Here is a 23089-nt window from a genome sequence, read left to right on the forward strand (position 1 = left end):
ATGCCATGTTTTGACAGTAGCTCAGAGCTGACTGCTTCTTAGTGGGTGACATGTAGCTTTAAGATGTGTCAGCTGCTGTGTTTGAGAGTGGACCAGACTTATCCAGTTAGAACAGAGTGGACAAAACAGACACTGGCATGAATGAGGACTGGTTTTGTTTTGGTTTTTTGGGGCCACTGTGGGGAAGAGCGGTGCAGTCTGCAACTGTGCCACTACAGGGTGGGGAAGCAAAATTTACAATGAACATTTAGTTGTTTTTTCTCAGCAGGCACTACGTCAATTGTTTTGAAACCAGACATATATTGATGTAATAATCATACCTAACACTATTATCCATACCTTTTCAGAAACTTTTGCCCATATGAGTAATCAGGAAAGCAAACGTCAAAGAGTGTGTGATTTGCTGAATGCACTCGTCACGCCAAAGGAGATTTCAAAAATAGTTGGAGTGTCCATAAAGACTGTTTATAATGGAAAGAAGAGAATGACTATGAGCAAAACTATTATGAGAAAGTCTGGAAGATACTATTAAAGAAGAATGGGAGAAGTTGTCACCTGAATATTTGAGGAACACTTGCGCAAGTTTCAGGAAGCGTGTGAAGGCAGTTACTGAGAAAGAAGGAGGACACATAGAATAAAAACATTTTCTATTATGGACATTTTCTTGTGGCAAATAAATTCTCATGACTTTCAATAAACTAATTGGTCATACACTGTCTTTCAATCCCTGCCTCAAAATATTGTAAATTTTGCTTCCCCACCCTGTAGATGTCCCTAAAACCATACATTTGTCAGATTGGTTTCATTTTGTAAATGCTGTCGTTTCCATAAATGTCTTCTGATGCATTGCTAAAAAAAATGTGTATGGTATACATTTATGGAAACATAGCACTGATGTGACCACTGGTATGTAATTGTAAACAGAATAACAGAATGAAGTAAATACACACAATCACTGCACTGAACAGAGGGACAGTCACATGATGCATATCATATAAAGGACTATGATACAATACAGTATTACAACACAGTATACTGCTTTTCCACTGCCAGGGTCTGATTGACTGGCCTTGAGTAGGCATGGCTCAGCTCGGTTTGACTCCCAGCATGCAACATTTTCATGACAGCCACAGTACTGGCTCAGCATGGCTTGTTGTGATACAAGACACTTTTACACAGAGATCCCAGAAAAAAGGTGAGATGGTGATCCCACCTTTTTTCCATCACTGACTGATTCCACAGCCAAGACACAGGAGTAACAGAGGTGAGACAGGCTGGACCTTTACAGCAGACCTGTGTTCTGGAATCAAAGGGGTGGTGACGCAGTGCAGAGTGTAGTGTGACCTAGGGCTGTGCAATTAATCGAAATTCAATTACGATTTCGATTATTACACGCAACGATTACAAAAATTATGTAATCGAGAAAAAAACGATTATTAATTTCGAGTTGTTTTAATTCACGCGCACGCAAGCTCCCATGAGCTGCTCTGCCCCGCCCCCTCTAAGCTACTGCTGCCTGCTATCCGGCAGGTCCGCCCCAAGAGGAAAGTTGGACCTAGCGGTCTGGAAAAACGGCAGGAGAATCACAGCAGAAGTGCTTGTTAAACAAAAAAGGCAAGTCAAATTCAATTGTATGGAATCACTTTGGGTTTGATGAAGAAGACGAAGAGCAAAAGCACATCATGTGCAAAAAGTGTTTCATAGTTGTGTCCGCACCGACCGCTAACACAACAAACCTTTGTAACCATCTGAAGTTTAACCACCGCCACCTTTATCATAATCTTATGAAAAACTAAAACGCATAAAAACAACTTCGTCCACAATGCAATCTTCAGTCTCCGAATCTCTTTATGCTGTAACTCCCGTATTAACCTAACCTAACCCGTATAACCCTAGCGTACGTATTCTTGATGGCTGATGTATACAGAAGGCCTGAACTGAAACCTCACGGCACGCCACTGAATTTACTGTTTCATACTACACTGAACATACTTGAATTTATAATTTGCACTTTACGTGAGATTTTTTTTTATTATTATTGCTACAGTTCTATGGCAAGTCTATAGCAGTTTAATTCCAGTGCACTATTTATTTACAAAAGGAAACATACTTGAATTTACAGTACACTTATTTGCATTCAAAGATTTTTTTGTTTCATACAAAAGTGAACATACTTTGTTTTAGTGGTTAAAAGCTTTATGTTTAAAGAGTATATTTTACATTGTTTTGCAAGAAAAAAATAAACAGCTTTAAGGTTAACAAATAATCGTTTTTAATAATCGTGATTTCAATTATTGCTAAAATAATCGTGATTATTTTTTTTTTCTATACTCGAGCAGCCCTAGTGTGACCTATAACTTGTGTGTCAGAAGTACCCCGAGCATAGCAGTGTTGCTAACCTCTCCAGTCTTTCACCGTTCCACAAATGTTAACATGGGTAGAGTCCTCCGCCCAAACTGACAACAGCTCGCAGATGTTGGCATCTCCCCAGCTCAACATCTTGCTGGTGACGTTGATATGTTTGTTTACTGTACACAGGATGCACTCATTTTTAAATCCCCCCGGCGCGGGGATCGCACATGCAATACATCTTCAAAAAGTCACACATGGGTTGAGGAACGAGAGGTGTTCCTTTTACATATGTAGTGTTCCAGAATCATGATTCCACCTTTATCAGGGCTCTGTTACCACCTCCAGAGGAGTTACAGAGCTGTGACAGAGGTGGGACCAAATGATCCACCATTTTACACAGACGTTCCAGAATAAAGGCTAATACAGTCCTGAAACAGAAGTGCTGTGGAAAAGATAGAGTGAACTACTGTGATGTCGACTTAAGCACATCTGTAGCTACACATAATGCAACAGTGGAGGAGGAACTTGACACTGTAATTCATAATATGAATGAATGAATGTTTATTTCAGTTAAATACAAAAAATACAAAACATACATATTAAAAAAACAACAAAACAAAACACCTACATATTAAAAAAAACAAACATAAAATTAACACATTTTGTAACTGAAAAAGGAAGAAGCTGAAGCCGGAGGCTTATTTCTGCTTCTCCTATTTACATCCTTAGTCCATGTCCACACCTTAAGTTGCAGCAGAAAATTACTTAAACTTAAATTATACTACATTCAGTGTAATAAGTTATTTTGTAATCATATTACTTTCATAGCCCTTCATAATTTGACAAATTAAATTCTTTTTGAAACTCAACAGTGAGCTACACAATTTCACTTCATCCTTCAGTTCGTTCCATAGCTTGACACCAATAACTGAAACACTGATATTTAACATTTGTTCTTACTTTACATATTATATTAGGAGATTAAAAGTGCTCAGCATGTTATGTTATCTTACATCCATTGCCCTCACAGATTCCTGCAGCTAAGCTACAGTTACATACATACATTTACATTCCAATAAAGGCATATTGATAACATGCCTCTGAAGTCAGACTTTTTGTACCATTACAATACTTATAGGCAACTAATCATCATATCTTCTGCTCCATGAAACCCACGTTAATGCTTAGTAGGACACATATGGTTCTTTGATACATTTGCATTAGACTAAAATGTGTTCTTTTTCAATGTTAATATATGCGGCTGAAACAGGTAGCCTAGTGCATTCCAAATGTTTAAACATTAACATTTTAATATAATATTACAGTCATTATGGCCTTTAGAAAAATGTTGTTTGGGGAGGTGGGGTAGTGCACTATAGGCCCCTCCCCTGTGGCGCTGCCTAAGCTTTTGTCCTAATGGCATTTTTTCCCCTTACATCAGGGGTGTCAAACTCATTTTAATTCAGCCTAATATGAAATAAAGTGGGCCGGACCAGTAAAATAATGTAAATAATAGGATAAGAACTTAGAAATAACATCAACTCCGAAGTTTTCTCTATGTTTTTGAGTGAAAAAAGTAAAATTGCATAATTAAAATATTTACATCTTCGAACCCTACTTGAACGTAACATGAACAAATATGAACAACCTGAAAATTCTTAAGAAAAATGTGTAATTTTAACAATATTACGCCTCAGTTTATCATTTATACATGTGCATCACAACTTACAGATCACAGTGGATCTACAAATACACAAAACATTTAATAACAGGCAGAATACTGTTAAAAGGTTGAGTGAATGCTGGCGCGACTTGTTGCCGCTGCTCTCCGGTCATTTTTAAATGTTTTTAATTGATTAGATGTTTTATCATCTCTTCTTGGCTGTGCAATTGCTCTCACTCAAGAGATTTTATTTACTTTTCGAGCCTGAGTCGGATCCTCGGCCTAGCTGCCGCTCTTATACGGGTCTGTGCTGACTAGCATTAGCCCGTTTGCAGTAGCTCACCTGTCCTGCCACAGCCATCTACCCTCGCATGGCTCTGCTCGCCTCGTCGCCTGGGTCATTCAGGTCCCCGTCGGAAATGTGGACTGACAGTATACGGACTCTCCTGTCCCTGGCTCACCAACCCGGGAAAGGTCTGCTGCAGTACTCTGCTGCTGAGCTCCTCCGGCTGCGCTTCCACCTGTCTGAGCCTCCGCCGCCTGCACTACACCACCTCCCGGACATCGTTTACCTGCCACGCTGGAGATACATCCACCGTGGGTCCCGTCGATGGTTCCGGGCGGACTCCTCGGGGGCAATCCAGTCCATCTGGTCCGACTTTCGTTGCTCTACGCGTCACACCGGCCGTGTTGTTGACCACAGTGTGTTAGCCAGCCTAGCTCTGTCGGCTAACACCACAGTCACCTGTGACAACACCGCTGTCGGCTTCGGTCTGCTGAACATCCGTTCACACACAAGCAAGGGGCAGCTCGTCCAGGATCTCCTCACAGACCGTAAGTTTGACTTTCTTTGCCTAACTGAAACTTGGCAACGGCCGGGCGATTTCTCCCAGCTCAACAGCTCTACTGCACCGGGGTTTGTTTACACCTGTCAACCTCGCGGCACCGGCCAGGGAGGTGGTCTCGCAATATTATATCGCGAGAAGTGGAAAGTGTCGCCTGTGTCTGTTCCTGCATCCACCTCTTTTGAATGCATCACATGTCATCTGTCTGGACCAACTCCCACCACAATTGCAGCTGTTTACCGTCCCCCTAAACCAAACAATAATTTCTTAAATGACTTTGCTGCTGTTCTCACCCATCTATCCACTCTCTCACCAAACACAATACTACTGGGAGATTTCAACATACACATGGACAATACCAGTGACCTTCTCATCAGAGACTTTACATCCTGTCTAGAGAGTTTTGGATTTCAGCAGCATACCCACGTTCCTACACATTCTAAAGGACACATCTTGGACTTAATCTGTTGCTCTGGTGTCACCCCTCTGGACTGTGCAGCAGATGAACTGCCCATCTCTGACCACTTTCTCGTCTCATTCAATGTAAAACTCACACTCTCCATCACTAAGCTTCCCCGTATCATCACATTCCGTAAAATCAGGGACATTAACATTGACTCTCTCTCATCCAGTATCGACTCCCTCATGAACACTGTCCATCCATCCAACCCTGAAGATCTGGTCTCACATTACAACACAAGTCTCCACACCATCCTTGACTCCCTGGCTCCACTAAAAACCACATCTGTCTCCTTTTCTGTCTCTGCTCCCTGGTTTACACCTGAACTTTGGCACATGAAAGCTGAAGCTCGACGACTCGAGCGGCTCTTCAGAAAAACTGGACTGGCTGTTCATAAGGAAATGTATGCTAACCATATTAAGCATTACAAGGACTGCATTGCCAAATCCAAATCCAACTACTACACCAATATAATCTGTTCAAATGAAGGTAACACCAGGTCACTGTTCTCACTACTCAACAATATCACTAAACCCCCAGATTCTTTACCCTCTCACCTTCACACAACCACATTCTGTCATTCACTCATCTCCTTTTTTATCAGCAAAATCCAGAAGATCCATCTCAACCTTGGTTCAAACTCCCCCACCATCACATCTGAACCTCATCCACCCACACACTCACTATCCTCCTTTGACCTCCCCTCCCTTAAACCCTTGATGAAATATCAGAACTTATCCGTAAGTCCAAGCCATCCACCTGTCAGCTGGACCCCCTCCCCACAGTCCTGGTGAAAGCATGCCTTCCTTCTCTGGCCCCCTCTATCACTGCAATCATTCACTCTTCTCTCACCACTGGAACTGTTACTGCATCCTTCAAACCCGCTGCAATAACCCCAATTCTGAAAAAACCTGGTGCAGATCCAACCGACTTCAATAACTTCCGCCCTATTTCCAATCTACCCTTCATTTCCAAAATTCTTGAGAAAACAGTGGCTATTCAACTTCATTTCCATTTATCTCACAATAATCTGTATGAACAGTTCCAGTCTGGTTTCCACCCCCTTCACAGTACAGAAACAGCACTCATAAAAATCACCAACGACCTACTCATGGCAGCAGATTCTGGTTTACTTTCCATCCTCATCCTCCTTGACCTGAGCACAGCCTTTGACACCATCTGTCACACCACCCTTCTCAATAGACTATCTGCCATCGGCATCACCCACACTCCATTAGACTGGTTTAAATCATACCTCTCTGGCCGCACTTAGTTTATCCAGATCAAATCCGTCACATCCTCCCATTTCCCCGTCACTTCAGGTGTGCCCCAGGGATCTGTACTGGGGCCCCTCCTCTTTATCATTTACCTCCTTCCCCTTGGCAATATTTTCCGGAAATACAATAACAATTTTCACTGTTACGCGGATGACACCCAGCTCTACCTCACCTGCAAACCCACCTCCACCCTCCCACCCTCCTCCCTCACTGACTGCTTGGCAGACATAAAATCCTGGTTTGCTTCCAATTTTCTCAAACTAAACAGTGACAAAACCGAGGTTCTCCTCGTTGGTTCAAAATCCACTTTATCCAAAACCAATAGATTTTCTCTCACCATTGACAACTCCATGGTCTCCCCTTCCCCACAGGTTAAGAGTCTGGGTGTCATCCTCGACAGTACTCCCACATCAGTAACATCACTCGGTCTGCATACTTCCACCTACGTAATATTAACCGCCTCCGCCCCACCCTCACCCCCCATACCACTGCTATCCTTGTTCACAGCCTTGTCACTTCTCGTCTGGATTACTGCAACTCTCTCCTCCTTGGTCTCCCACACAAATCCCTCCATAAACTTCATTTGGTTCAGGACTCTGCTGCTCGCATCATCACCAGGACCCCCTCCACTCACCACATCACTCCTGTCCTCCAACAGCTTCACTGGCTCCCGGTTAAGTTCCGGATTGAATTTAAAATCCTTCTAATGACATTCAAGGCCATCCATGACCTCGCCCCTCCATATCTGTCTGACCTACTTAATGTTGCCACTCCCTCTCGTACCCTCAGATCTTCCTCCTCCATCCACCTCACTGTTCCCTCTGCCCGTCTCACCACCATGGGGAGCAGAGCATTCAGCCGCTCTGCTCCCCAGCTCTGGAACTCCTTGCCACCTGATCTCAGAAACACCACTTCACTTCCTCTCTTCAAATTCAGACTCAAAACCCATCTGTTTAGGACCTCTTTCTCTTTGTGAACACAATTGCACTGTCCAAATTTTTAACCTGCCTTTTATTTTTACTCTGCTTTATTGCTTGTTTTTAACTGTCCTGTTTTACTGTACGGTGTCCTTGAGTGCCAAGAAAGGCGCCTATAAATAAAATGTATTCTTCTTTTTATTATAAAATACTACATACTTCTCTTAAGACATTTCAGGTTGTTCATATTTTTTGTGAAAAACCAGTCTGTAAATGTAAACATTTTTGCGTAATTTTACTTTTTTGACACCAAAACAAAAAGAAAAAAATAGCTTTTTTTCATTATTTATAAGTTATTATGATAGTATTTTACTGGTCTGACCCACTTTAGATCGAACATCTTTGACTGATAATATCTTCAGTGTAATTTTTACATTTCATAAATTCATCCCAGGGGCCAGATTGAATCCTTTGGCGGGCCAGTTTTGGCTCCCGGGCCGCGTGTTTGACACCTGTGCCTTACATTTACTTTTATACTTTAAGCAGTTTTGAAACCAGTACTTTAACACTTTTACTGGAGTAAAAAGCTTGAGTTGCTAATTCAACTTCTACAGAAGACTTTTTAAACCCTAATATCTATACTTCTACTTGAGGAATGAATGGGAATACTTTGGACACCTCTGCTCACTGTCCTGTTCAAATAATTAAATCGAAATGAAATGTTTTGTTCTGTAACCAACATTGTTTATGTTTGGTCACTAATCTGTCTCAATAATTCGCAGCTTTATGACAGGTTGGTAGGCGTCTGACATTGTAGCCATGATGGTAAAAGTACCACCTTTATAAATGAGACTTCCTGGCTCTCTTGCTTCCTTTCTGGCAAATGTTGCAGGTGATCCATCCATCATCTCATTATAAAGTGCCTTATTACACTCTTTGCGTTTGTCAAAGATTCCCACTGCATACACATTGGAGTAAATATTAAAGTCATAAGGCACAGAGAACATGACGGCCATTTTCATACAGCTCTTCTTTGTTTTGTTGTTCTGGAGATCATACGTGATGATGCCGACAGATCCACGTGCTGCGTTAGGGGTTTTGACAAACACAGCAACATCAGATGTTCCAGAGTCAACGAAGGGGGACTGAGGTATCACACATTGTCCGCTGTAAAGGTGCATCCTAGACATGAAAACAGCAAAATAACCAGAATGAATTCAACATAATGAAGCATGGTCCGACTGTTCATGAGTATTAACAGTCAAAGGTACCTGGGATTACAGAGGCTGTACTTTTTACAGGCATTAGTGATCTCGACATTGCACTGGCGATGGGTAGGAGCAGCAGCAGCGATGGCTTCACTGGCTGCAACGACGGCCCCAAGAGTTGAAGCTGCTGCTCCTACTGCGTTTGCCATATTGGATCTGTTTAAAGACACACAGACAGTTCAGTACAAATTAATGTCAAACTGTTCTGAAAAAGAGGCTTCTGTATTTTTTGACATCTGCAGGCATTCCCCTGTTGATCATTTAAGGAGGCCTTGAGTTATTCAACCCTTTAACCCCTGAGCCCTGATTCCAGGTAAAGGTTCACATATTAACCCTTTAACCCCTGAGCCCTGATTCCAGGTAAAGGTTCACATATTAACCCTTTAACCCCTGAGCCCTGATTCCAGGTAAAGGTTCACATATTAACCCTTTAACCCCTGAGCCCTGATTCCTGGAGCTTTGCTGTTATTTTTCCATTTCCCTGATGAGTCACTCTTTCCATTGACCAACAGTAGGCGGTCATGGCTTACATCAGGACACATGAAAAAAGGTAAACGACACGCACATCCAAAATTAGAGGTGTGCAGGATCCCAAAAAGTAGAACGTGAAAAAATAATAAAGGAAGGTCCGCACAACCTGTGAGCTCCCAAACCATTTATTGGTGACATTTCGGGCCGAGGCCCTTCCTCAGTCTGATGAAGGGCCTCGGCCCGAAACGTCACCAATAAATGGTTTGGGAGCTCACAGGTTGTGCGGACCTTACATCAGGACACAGTTGTCATCTTTTTTTCCTCCAATACAAGAATTTTGAACAAATACATTTTTTCTTTACATAGAAAGTCACTAGAAAGCACTTCAAAATAAAGATCAGCAGATAAACCTAATAATTTGTTAAATGTTAGAAAGTTCTACCCGGATCCCTCCCAAAACACTCTCAATTTAGGACAATCCCAAAAGATGCATGTGTGTGGTCCTCAATTTGTCCACATTGTCTCCAGCAAAGATTTGTCTCAGTTTTGTCAAAGTTAGAGATGAAAAATGGAGTTTTAAAAAATCAGAGGTTCCCTTTCCAAATAAATCCTTTCCATGTTGGGCTACTAGTCAATTTATGTCCATTCTCACACACCTGTTCCCAAATTTGGTCTTCAGCCACAACATTCATTTCCAATTCCCACTTCTCCTTTACTTCAAGAGTGCTCCCTGGTACAGTTGTCTGTAAACATGTGTATAGATGTGATTAGAGGTGCGTGGCCCAGGGGGGAAGTGACGTATGTGCATATCCTCTATAAAACACACAATAGAGGGTATGCACATACGTCTCTTTCGCCCCAGGCCACGCCCCTCTAAGTCAAACCGAGTGGCAAAAACCAACCTGCTCAACATGACGGAGTATAGCATTAAACACAGCGAGACAGGGAAAATGTGAAATATGAAATTAAATGAAGGACAATTGGACTGGACATGGATCTGTACAAGCTACCAAAGAACAAGTGGTCCATGAACACTGACATGTGGACAGAAATCGCGTATCCGGACATCCAGGGTGAAGGGGATCATCGCTATTGTTACCTGAAACACATATACATGGTTTCGTCATGACTGACAACCAGGGTCCAAAACTAGGGCCCAGAACCAGCTGATCCAAAGTAGACCATATACTGACCCCAGTGAATATATGCATGATCTACTGATGCTGAGGAGGTTTACGTCTAGTTCATATCAACCACTTCATACGGAGCTGGACCGTTTCTGTAGAAGATCTGTTTCACGGACCAGTATCTGTTTTGGCCCAATGTACATTTGGACACCGGGACGGATCTGCCAAGCGGTTTCGGGCCGAGTTGGTCAGTGATTCTGTTCCAGATCCATCCCCGTATCTCTTTGCTATCTGGGAGAGCTTCAGCTACTGTGGACCAGCAGGGTATGACTTTATCCTTGTAAATTATATTTTTCCCACCTGTTTTTAAATTACGACATTATTCTTGTAATATTATGGCTTTATTGTGGGAATATGACGACTTTAATCTCAAACGAATGACATTTTTGTTAAATTATGATTTTTTTTAATAACGACAACTTTATTCTCATTACATTGCGATTCTTTTTGTATTTGACTTTATTATCATATAATTACGGGTTTTATATCTACACTGAACAAAAATATAAACACACCACTTTTGTTTTTGCTCCCATTTTTCATGAGCTGAACTCAAAGATCTAAAACTTTTTCTACAAACACAAAAGGCCTATTTCTCTCAAATATTGTTCATAAATTTGTCTAAATCTGTGTTAGTGAGCACTTCTCCTTTGTCCTTTGCTGAGATAATCCATCCACCTCACAGGTGTGGCATATCAAGATGCTGATTAGACAGCAGGATTATTGCACAGGTGTGACTTAGGCTGGCCACAATAAAAGGCCACTCTAAAATGTGCACTTTTACTGTATTGGGTGGTCCAGGGGGGTCAGAAAACCAGTCAGTATTTGGTGTGACCACCATTTTCCTCGCACAGTCAAAACTTGTGACACCTGTGGTATTGTGCTGGGTGATAAAACTGCACATTTTGGAGTGGCCTTTTATTGTGGCCAGCCTAAGGCACACCTGTGCAAAAATCCTGCTGTCTAATCAGCATCTTGATATGCCACACCTGTGAGGTGGATGGATTATCTCAGCAAAGAAGAAGTGTTCACGAACACAAATTTAGACAGATTTGTGAACAATATTTGAGAGAAATAGGCCTTTTGTGCACATAGAAAAAGTTTTAGATCTTTGAGTTCAGCTCATGAAAAATGGGAGCAAAAACAAAAGTGGTGCGTTTATATTTTTGTTCAGTGTATATTTTATGACTTTATACTCATAGTGCCTAGTGTTTTTATTTTCTTATGTGGCTCTAATACTCCGTCGTAGCTTTATTCTCCAGTTCCCCTGTATTTGAAAAACTAGGTTAGCCTCAGTTTAAGTTAGTTTACTAATCCTGCGGGAGCACAAGGTTCAGAATCACAAAATGAAGACAAAAACCATGAAAGATCTGATCATGAAAATAAACGCTTTACTAAGAAGTAACGGTAGCCAAAACAATAGCTCATTTAAGGTCTGATTTGACCCAAAAATACAGCATAAATTAATGTTAGCTAACACCAAACAGGATCTACAGATCTAGGTTTGGTTTCCTGGATTTGTGGATCCATCTACTTCTCTTTTCTTTGTCTTTTGGTGTCTGTAAAACAATAGCTCCGACTGCTTTTCAAACCTGTTCATACAATCAGTTGCACAACAGCTCTTCCTCCTTTTTTATTAAATATCGTTCTTCAGTTTAGACAGTATTGAACCCGATGCTGCCACTCATCTCCCTCTTTCTGCCACTCAGTGTGTGTAACCGCGGTGACTTCCGCTAGCGGTGACATCAAGTGCATACCCTCTGTACAAAACATGGCTTTCAGTGTCAGTCTCTGTTTCAGTCCTTAATAATTGTAAAATAAGTGCAATAAATGCCCATGAATGCTTTCAGTCCATCTCTTTTCACAGAATTCATTCACATTTATAACTGTTTCACATTTCTACTATAATGTGCCTAGTATCTCTTTCTAGAGCCCGACCGATATGGTATTTTTGGGGCCGATGCTGATACTGATGTTGGGGGCAAAAAAAAGCCGACATCCGATACATCAGCCGATAACCGATATATTGCCCGATATATTAAAATAAGAGCATTGATATACAAAGGATATATACTGTACATGAACATAAATTCTTATAATACCCAAAATATGATTCAACACATAGAAGCAGAAGACTACTAAATTAAAATAAGGAACTTTTATTAATAACACTGTCAACATATGGACTGTAAACCCACTGATAAATAAGAAAAGGCAAACTGTAAACAATGATAAGAAAAGGCAAACTGTAAACACAATGATAAATAAGAAAAGGCAAACTGCAAATGATAAATAAGAAAAGGCAAACTGTAAATAATAAATAAGAAAAGGCAAACTGTAAACACAATGCTAAATCAGTGAATGTGTCGTGTTCTTTGCTTTGCTGGTGCTGGAGCCCTGCCTAACTCTTGCACTGCAGATGTTCATCTGGCGCCTGTGGAGTCTTCTGTGAAGTGGCTCCACACCTTACACTTCCCCTCTGCCTGTGGAATGAAAATACATACATTTAATGCATTTTGGTTATTGGCATAGAATTTGATTCTATAGTTGGCCATTTTAAAATAGAAACAAGCGGCTGCATTTAGTTGAAAGTGATAATACATAGGCTAATGTGAGGTGTTTTTAAACTAATACATTATGTGTTTTTAAATGGTTTATTTACAAAAAACATCTTACCAATTTCAATTAGTCATATTTACTAGCTAATGAGAAGGTCCATCTGCAGCCACTGGGTATTTGCAAACAGCTCAAAAATAAATGCAGAAGCAAACATTAAAAAGTGAAAAAAGTTGTCTCCAAACAAAATAAGAAATAATCAAAACATGCATCACGTTATTAGACTTAATACAAGGGACTAAACTACATTTTATGTAGCAATGTAGCTGCTTTCAAAACATGCAATACATAAAATTATAACTAAATACATTACTTGGAACCTTTTCAAAATTATTTTAATGGAGACATTAACTTGTGAATTTATGAGCTCCGGTAAATCCTGCATGACAGTATGAAGTGAAGTGGGACACTGGATAGTAGTCTGATATGAATGATGGGCATGAGTTAATAGTTGCATATATCTGTATTTCACAAAGATGCAACTTAACTTAACTTTAAAACGTTGATTAACAGTTGCATATGTCTGTTTATTTCACAGAGACGCAACTTACACAACATTAAAACACTGTAATAAGCTCTCTAAAACTTGTGTGAAAAAAAAAAATACAACGTTCTCCTTGGTATACCCTGATAACATGTTTCCAAAAGGACGTTCTTCTCACGGGGCACTAAAGTGTAGTGTTTTATTGTCTTACAAAGTCACAGCTTACCATGGAGTAAAAGAAATGCAGTTTCTTTCGCTGTTTCTCTCTTCTCTGCCACAGCTGAGTGAGTGTCAGAGGTGTTGGTGCCCTTCGCTGCTCTGTCTGCATCTGTGTGAGGGGGAGGGGCCAGGCTTTGGGGCAGTGTGCAGCACACACACACACACACACACACACACACACACAGGAACAGAGCCACACAATCTCTGCGCAGCAGAAAACTTAAGTTAAAATATTGGCTACATATTGACCGATGTTGATTCAGCAATGATAAACTATAATCGGCCCGATTAATCGGCTGGCTGATTGATTGATCGGGCTCTATCACTTTTCATATAAATGAATCAGGGCTACTACAATGACATAGTGCAGATTACAGCAGTACTCATCTGTATTGATTCTGGACATGCACACGTAAAATAAATCTTTCACTGACAGAGAAATATAAAACCCTTTAAAGTAGGGATGCAAATTATCAATTAATTCATTAATCATTAGTTGGTTGCCCTTATCGATCAATTAACGATTAATTGATGAGCGGCGATTTTCCTGAGAACCTGAATTTCTTTTTCAATACGGTCTATAAGAATAAAAGCTAAATACTGATTATACACTTCATGACAAAAGCATGTCATATTCCTTAAAGATGGATTTACTGAACCATTGGATACAGTCTGTGTTTCCAGTGGAATTGATCTGTTGATGTGGCGGTCTGTAATGAGGGGGGGTGCACGCACGTGCCTTTCGCCGGTGTGTGTGTGTGTGTGTGTGTGTGTGTGGGGGGGGGGGGGGGGGGGGGGGGTACACGTGCATGCGTTTCGTCGGGGGGGGAGGGGGTACTCGCACGCACGCAGTACGGCCGGGGAATGCGTGCGTGTTGGTTGGTAACCGCGCGCGTGCGTGCGTGCCTTTCCGTCCTACTTCTAATCCTATGGGGGTACAGTGCAGTCCGTGCCCCCGCAGAAGTGAAAGTGAAACTTTTCACTGACTGTAGACTACACCAACCTCCAGGAAAAACGCTCCGATACCGACCCCGCATTTGTGCGTGTATTTCCTGGGGGGTGCACCGCTGCCACACACAGCCAGGCTGGTCTGTGTTTGCTCCTCCACGTCCACACACACATTCTGACTCATCAACACCATGATCCGGTTCAATGAGCGGACATCCAGCCGCGGACAAACCGGCAGCCTTCGGACAGGTGGAAAAGGGCAATTCACCAATAATTAATAATTTAATAGAGCAAACTCTTATCGACAATTAATCGTTAGTCGATTAATTGTTTACATCCCTACTTGAAATATAAAACCATTTAGCGGTGTGCAGACAAATGCCCACAACCTTAATGTAAAAAGATATAAACGCCCACAACTTTATTTTAAAATATTTTATTCGCAACAAAAGTAACACAATGTTATACATTGTTAGTAAGGAAATGTAAAAAACAGTACCTGTGATATCCCATCACCTCTGTATGTAGACATGTACATAGCTACTAAGGAAAAATGTTACATGTTAAATTAAACAAACACTACAAGTCCCATCGCCTGAGGATTCATGAGTGAAATATTCACCCCGACAAGTTATAAACTTAGAGGATATGTTAAAGTCCCATGTAAGAAAAATCTGTATTTGCATTTACATGTTAAATTGAACTGTCCATTAATTCAGATCCTGTATCAATAATGTTAGTGACATAACTATCTGGACTATTGTTGCTTAACAACTGAATACTGATTACATATGTAGATATCTGCAGTACATATGTACTTAAACAATCTGCAGTACTTGCATGCTTCTTACAGTTCCCTTATTGGAATAATGCCATACCACAAATTGTGGGCAATTGTCTCTTTTTTTCATTAAGGTTGTGGGCACTTGTCTTGTGGGCATTTGTCATGGAATTCCATTTACCGGAATCTCGAAGAAACGCATTTACTCATTTGACTTCATGTTTCACATTAACACTTCTCCAGAATGAGCTAAACTCCTTATTTTATTATCTATAGCACACTTAATCAATTACCTATCTCCTGTAAGTTGTATTTCATGTGTGAAAGCCGAAATAATAATCAGTACAAAGTACATAAATATTTGCGGCATGCCTGTGAGACCTGCCGGAGGGGGAAATAACCCACACATCCGCGATGCGGGGTCTTCCCGTCGCCTCAGAGAGCGGCGTTACTTTGGAGTTTTGAAAGTTCACAGAAATACTTAAATCAGCACCAAAACACCTTCATAACTTTTGTCCACATGCAGTAAAGCTTTAAGAAGCTGCGACTGGTTGTTTTTACCAACTACTCACCTGTAAGATACAGAAAAGTTCAGCAGCAATGAACGAACGAAACTTCCAGCTTTTCATCCAGATTTTGTGTGTGTGTGTGTGTGTGTGTGTGTGTGTGTGTGTGTGTGTGTGTGTGTGTGTGTGTGTGTGTGTGTGTGTGTGGTATGTGGGCGGAAGTTCCCACCGCAAACCACATGGAGTGCAACCGCTCCCGTAACAAAGGTTCCACCTGGATGCTGCTTACATTTATCATGTTTTTATTCATAATATACATGAAAGATAAAATGACGTGGCTGTCAATTAATTTACCAGAGCAATATTAAACCCCATCAAACAAAGGAAATTATTTTCCAACTGCCTAAATTAAATAGAGGGTCTGCACGTGACGTCACCACTAGCGGAAGTCACCACGGTTCCGTCCACTGAGTGGCAGAAAGAGGGAGAATACTGCAACAACTTTAGAACAGTCTAAAAAATGGAGCAGAGCTGTTGTGCCATTGATCACACAGATAGGTTTAAAAAGCACTGGGAGCTATCGTTTTAGTGGCGACCTAAAGCCACAGACAGAAGAAGCAGATGGATCGCTGCAATTCAGAGAAAGAACTGGAATCCAGACAACCAAACCTGGATTTGTGTCAGCTAACGTTCATTTATGCTGTGTTCTTGTGTAAAATCATACCTTACATTCCATCTGGTTTTGGCTAACGTTACTTTTGTAAAGCTCTTAATGTTAGCATCTGTCATTTAGTTCTAGATTTCAGAACTGAATCGTTTGTGTCTTCAGTTGTGTGATTGTGAACCTTGTGCTCTACATGATTTGTAAACTAGCTTAAACTGAGGCTAACCTAGTTTTCCAGATAAGGGGCTACTCTAGCACACAGCTGTTGGATCTGTGTTGGATCCAGTATTTGATGTGAACTCTCCTTAAATCTCCACAGTACCAGTAGATCATCCACTCACTTGGGTCAGTACTAAGGGTTCAACTCCAGTAAATCAGTAGTGAACTGTGAGCACTACTGCTGGGCCTTTACCGCCCAAATCACCGCCAACAAAATACGTCTGCACTGACATAAAACCTCCAAAACAATAGCATGTTGAATTAAAGCACTCACCAGCTGGAATCCTCTAATGAACCAGGACCAGGATGGAAACAGCTCTGTGTCTTTTGTATGCTTTCAGCCTTTGCATTGGGGATTTTCCCGGTGTTGAAATCAGGTTCATATAAATGTCAGGATACGTGATTTCTGGCCACAGATCAATGTTCGTAGACCACTTGTTGTTTGGTAGCGTGTATGGATCCATGTCCAGTCCAGCTGTCTTTAAATCCATGGTATATTCCACATTTTCCCCGGTCTCACTGTAGTTACTGCTATGCTCCATCATGTCGAGCCGGTTTGTTTTTGCCACTCAGTCTGACTGAGAGGGGCATGGCCCAGGGGGGAAGTGACGGATGTGCATTCCCTCTATACAATACAAAAATGGCTGCACTATTTTTGGCATGTCACAATAGCACTTACTATCTTAACATCATTACATAACAAACTTATTGGCCTATATGAAGCACATTGTGTGGCATCTTTCTCCTCTTATATTTGACTGAAATGATTGCCTCTACCCATGTTCTAGGTGGGTCTTTTGCATTTAAAGCATAATTATATACTCTATGTAAAAGAGGAACGAACTCAGCTTGTGAAGCATTTGTAAAATTCTCTGGGACACCCATCAAGGCCCAGCGATTTATTGTTTTAAAAGCTTTCTTGTAATGATTTTTATTTTTTCCACTGTGATGGTTCCAATTATAGCTTCAGAGTATTTTTGGTCCAATTGGGTAAGGTTAATTTGATGAAGAAATTGTTTAATTTTCATTTTGGAGGAGGTTGTTGAATCATACAACTACCTAGAGCAGGGGTCACCAACCGTGGCCCTCGAGAGCTACTATCCTGCATGTTTATGTTATCAGGCTTCAGCAGAGCTTGATCATAGGCTTATCATTTGAATCAGGTGTGTTGGAAGAAGGATACATCTAAAACATGCAGGATAGTAACTCTTGAGGACCAGGGTTGGTGATCCCTGACTTAGAGAATGCATTAGCTATCTGCATGGGTTCTTTCTGGGTACTCTGGCTTCCTCCCACCATCCAAAGACATGCACTGATAGGTTAATCTAAATTGCATATAGGTGTGAATGTGAAAGTTACTGTTTGTCTCTATATGTTCAGCCCTGTGATGAACTGCCGACATGTCCAGGGTGAACCCCGCCTTCGCCCATAAGTAGCTGGGATAGGCTCCAGCGACCCCCGTGACCCTAGTGAGGATAAAGTGGGTTCAGAAAAATGAATGAGATACCAAGTTGTTTGAGTTCGGACATGTAGTATCCTACTTGCTTTATTTCCTTGTTCATTGTACTTTTGATTAGTAAAGTGTAAAGCACCCTCTTCAAGTGATATTAGTATATCATTTCACTGTTGTCAACACTTACTCAACTTTGTGAAAACAGTGTTATTATTTATTGTTTTGTGTTCTGTCTCTAATTTCTTTATTTATGCTTCTAATGACTTTTGATTTTTCTCACCTTCCTTTTTTGATTTAGAGGACAGTGATATAATTTTGCCCCTAAACACTACTTTTGCTGTGTCCCAACCAAGGTTATCGATAACAAAAACTAACAATAAAACTAAAATTATTTAAAAAAAAATATTCGTCAACTGAAATAAATAAAAACTATAATTAAAAGAAAAAAATGATAGCTAACTGAAACTATTGTGTGTTTATGAAACTAACTAAAACGTATAAAAATTATGGATAAAATTCCCTTCGTTTTCATCTTTGTCAATATCAGATTGATATGAAACTGATTTATTTCCTTCAAGCAATTTTAGCTAGCGGCACCGTATGATATTTAACGGTCCATTACTTCTCGTGGTTTAGAGTTGTCTTCTGGTCCCCACTCTACCTGGAAACATGGAGACTGAATTTGGGAGAAAACAGCAGAGTCCTGTCTGGGATTTATTTGAATATGACAGAGAAGAAGAGAAAAGTTATTAAAAAAAACTAAAACTAAGCATTTAGAAAATAACAAAAACTAATAAAAAGTAGCAACCCTGTTCTAAAAACTAATAAAAACTAACTGAATTAGAGAACAAAAAAGTAAAAACTAAATAAAACTAAACTATAATGAAAAATCCAAAACTATTATAATCTTGGTCCCAAAAAATAGCAGGGGAAACTTCTTTATTATCATTAGTGTCTAAAAATGTTTTAAATTATTCTTATACATATTAAACCACCTCTGGATTATTTAAAAGTAACACATTTAGTCTCCATAATTTTAACTCTGAAAGTTTGAGGCTTATTGTGGGAATCCTCCACTATGCAAGCTTCTTGTTTAGAAATACAGAAAAAATCTATTCTTGAGTGACTCTTAAGAACTTTAGAAAAGTGAGTGTAGTCTCTGACCCTGGGTTTTTTTTAACTCACCATATGTCAACAAGCCCAAACTCCTCTAGCATATTACACATTGCTTTAGATTTAGATGTTTGATATTGTTATCCAAATGGAAATTTATCTATGCAACTGTTTGCCAGGCAGTTAAAATCCCCCGTGGAATGATTATTTCTTTTGAATTTCCTGGTAAGAGTTGATTCTACTTCCTTATTCTCAATCATTTCAACATTGAGCCACACCATTCATGATAGTCCTGATCTTTGGGAGTAAATGCCAGTCCCTCCTCCCGCTGTCTGCCCTGGGTCAGCCATCTGTGGGGTAGTAGTTCTTACTCAGAGAAGTCCCGTTCATCCATGTCTACTTCCACTTCTACCTCCTGTAGAGTTGATCGGGCTTTTACAGAGAGAGGGGGGAAGTTTTGACAGCGGTATCCAGAAACACCCTTATCTGAACCAGGTATGGTGCTTGAGCTTTGTTCTGGGCTTGTTGGAGCACTGTGTTTTTCGCACTAAAATCCAAAAAACACATAATTATAGATCTCAGCTGCGCTGAAGGCTTCAGTGTTGTGGCTGTGTGAGCCCTCTCCAGACACATGTTCATATCTCCCTGCAGTTTCAGTGTTGTCTGAAAGAAGTTAATTATGAACAGAATCATCTGTTTACCCTCTGCATCCTCGGGTATTCTGTACACTCTGATGTTGTTCCTGCAAAGCCTATTTTCCAAATCGACTTGTTTGGCAGTTAGCTTTGCATCTTTACTCAACAGCTCTTTCTTGTTGCTCAACAGCTCTTTCTTGCTGCATACTCCGGACTTCAGTGTTAAGGCGATGACCGACCAACCCGATTTTCGGTGGTCCGACATCATCGGTCAGTCTGACAAGGTCAGTGACATGCATCTGTTTGGTGTGTTCCCTTCGATCAGCCATCATTAATGCTGTCAACATGTCTTTTCAGCTGATTCAACATGTGTAATCGTCCACTACCTGCCATTCAGTCTGACCAATCTGATTGGTGGAGGGATAGGCCTCGACTCGTGAATCAGTGAATGAGAAGTTTCCATGTGAATCCAACTCTGCCAAGGTACTTCACACCATTACTGTCTTCTATAATAGTCCATTCACTGCTCAGATCTGATGTGAATGAGGGACAGTCAGTGTTGACTATGGACTTCATTCATTCCATGAAGTGAACACCGTTAGCATTGTTAGCATAGTGCAATTTCTCTGCAGTTTTTATCTGTGACATCTTTCTTCTTCCACAAGAAGAAGCCCAAGAGCTGACAGTGCTAGTACCTTCTTATTACTAGCCTAAGAGCTGACAATGCTAGTACCTTCTTATTACTAGCCATCCGTTCAACGAGTACAACTCTTCTTGACTACTCAACACTTTCAGCCAACAACAATGAATGACGACAGTGAGCTCTGGGTTTTTGTCTGGAGAGATGTTCCATTTCCAGTTTTACGTTGCAAGTGTAGAACGTGCGCGCGAGTCGGTTGTCAATTTGGTGTGTTCTTCCCATTTTTTTGACTGTGTCGAAGAGACGAGAGCCGACTGGCTACCTTTTCTGGTGACAATCGGCAGTCAGGTTGGTGTGTCTTCACCCTTACACACTCTGATTTCAGCAGTGGACAGTCTCTCCTCCAGTGTATCTATCCATTGCTTAATTTCAGCCATTGACGTCTCCATCCATATTTAAGACTCTTAAGTTTGTTGCTGTGGTTCCCCTGACTTTTGTCTGAATCTTAGGAGCCCTGTTAGCATTAGCTGTTCACTGTTAGCAAAGGTAGCATCTAGGGTTAGCTGCTTTTGACTCATCTTTGTGTCATCACTTTTCCCAGCTTTAGTATCTTTTTTAGTCTGTTTTTGGCTTGAACTCATTTTCGTAGTCATTCACCAGTAAACTTTATACATGTGAGTGAAATGTAGTTAGTTTTCAGGCAGTGTTTAGGCGTCTGACTCAGGCATGGCCAGAACCGGAAGTCTCCGGCTGCTTATTGACACCTGGTTGAACCCCAAAAAGCAATTACAAAACACAGTAAAACAGTAAAAAACTCACTGTTCTGTGTTTTACCCCCTTTCCGCAGGTGGTGGGGGGTGAACTGAGCATGCTCACATGTCTATGGAAAGAACAAGGTCTATTCTATTGCACATTTGGAAATTGTTCATATTGAGCAAATGGTTGAATTTTTATGAATATTTAAAATAAATGAGACATTCAGAATGCTCACCACAGACATGTCAGGGGTTAAAGGGCTAACCTTATGAAATTAACTTCTTTGATTTTTCAGCTTCGGTGAAAAATGTTAAGAAACTGTAATTCATTAGTTTATCCGTATCTGTGTTGTTTTCATTGAGATGGTTGAATTATAAATGTTGGTAAGTAAAATAAATAAAAACTGACAAATATTAAATTCTTTGTGCTCACCAACAGACAGGGTGAAGTGCTTACCTTTGCTTGCAGTCAATATCTGGTTGAAGTTGAGGTTTCTGTGTGTTTGTTGTCCCTCCAGTGGTCATTTTTAAATATGTTCCAGGGGGGTTGTATGTTGACAGTAAACATGTTGACAATAAATTGAAATGTTGTGATTCTTATAAACAGAGGAAGGGAGTGGAAAGTTAATACCAAGAACACAAGGTTATTTATTAAGTTGAAAAGTCCATGTTACATCCTACAGCAAAACGATACCGCTTTTCACCCTTTCACCCGTTTGTGTCTCAAGTATCTTTACACTTTTCCATTCTCCACTAATACTGACCAGTCATTACATGTGTTTGTTATACAAAGCAACTATAAGCACACAAAATGAAGTCACACCATTTGATCTTATACTCTTACCTGAACCTGGGGCTCGTTTCTGCACTCGCTCGTTAACTCATTAAGCCCAGTGCAACACAAAATGCGAACAGTTGGGGGGGTACATCTATAGTCAGATGAGGGCGAGGAGGTTCATCCAGACAGGTGAGGGTGAAGGAGGAGGTCCGGGGTCACAGATAGCCTATAATAATTCTTCATTCTAACCATAATACTGTCAGATGACTGGAAACAGTGGGAGCGGAGGCGTTGTTCTGGGTTAAATCGTGAACGCACCTGTTTAGCGCACCCTTCAACGCAAATAGTGAGCTAACAATGGTTTAGCGAATGCAACGAGTGCAGAAATGGATTTTGCATCCGTTAAGCCTTTGCGTTTGCCAACCCATCGTTAGCTCACTATTTGCACTGAAGGGCGCGTAAAAAGCTGCATTCACTATTTAACCCAGAAACGAGCCCCTGGCTCTTTAAAAAAAAAAAAAAAAGTCTTATATCCATGAGGAGGCTGTCTGTGTGTCTGTCTACACACACACACACACACACACAAATGGTGATCTATGTTTTAATGTGTTCAGGCAGTAGACGCAGCACCCTGAGGTCTTCATTGTCATTTTTGGGGATTTTTATCATGTTTCACTGGACTTTCATCAGTTTGTGAGCTGTCCCACCAGGCTGAACAGGACAATAGATGACTGAAAGGAAGCATACATAGTCACCCCCCTACCCCCAATGGGGGGGTCAGACAACAATCTGGTCTTTCTTCAGCTCCAGTACATTCCCAGGATTCTGAGCCAACCCA

At 40.8% G+C, this 23089-nt stretch overlaps 2 protein-coding genes across 3 annotated transcripts; one reads left to right on the plus strand and one right to left on the minus strand.

The window, feature by feature from the left end:
- Positions 1–4386: 4386 nt before the first annotated feature.
- LOC115424882 (uncharacterized) lies at positions 4387–7393 on the plus strand (the record flags this gene model as incomplete). The annotated part of the gene is given in 3 exon segments (XM_030142278.1): positions 4387–5809; positions 6046–6996; positions 6999–7393. Coding segments are annotated over 3 exon segments (2769 nt in total), but the record flags the coding sequence as incomplete, so codon positions are not given.
- A 624-nt stretch (positions 7394–8017) lies between these two features.
- On the minus strand, positions 8018–16189 carry LOC115423333 (DELTA-alicitoxin-Pse1b-like). 2 transcript variants are annotated; one of them, XM_030140049.1, is made up of 3 exons: positions 16061–16189; positions 8786–8938; positions 8018–8696 (listed from the first exon to the last, which is right to left on the minus strand). In XM_030140049.1, exons 2-3 carry the CDS (start codon positions 8929–8931, stop codon positions 8273–8275), a joined length of 570 nt encoding a protein of 189 aa, XP_029995909.1. In that variant the 5' UTR covers positions 8932–8938; positions 16061–16189; the 3' UTR covers positions 8018–8272. The 2 variants fall into 2 exon arrangements, 1 of the variants encoding a protein (XP_029995909.1); XR_003935956.1 differs by lacking the exons at positions 8018–8696; positions 8786–8938 and adding exons at positions 12174–12923; positions 13767–13963 and having other exon boundaries at positions 16061–16116.
- Between the last annotated feature and the right edge of the window lie 6900 nt (positions 16190–23089).

The sequence above is a fragment of the Sphaeramia orbicularis genome, chromosome 8 (genome assembly GCF_902148855.1).
Source record: "Sphaeramia orbicularis chromosome 8, fSphaOr1.1, whole genome shotgun sequence".
In the NCBI taxonomy this organism is placed as follows: Eukaryota; Metazoa; Chordata; class Actinopteri; order Kurtiformes; family Apogonidae; genus Sphaeramia; species Sphaeramia orbicularis.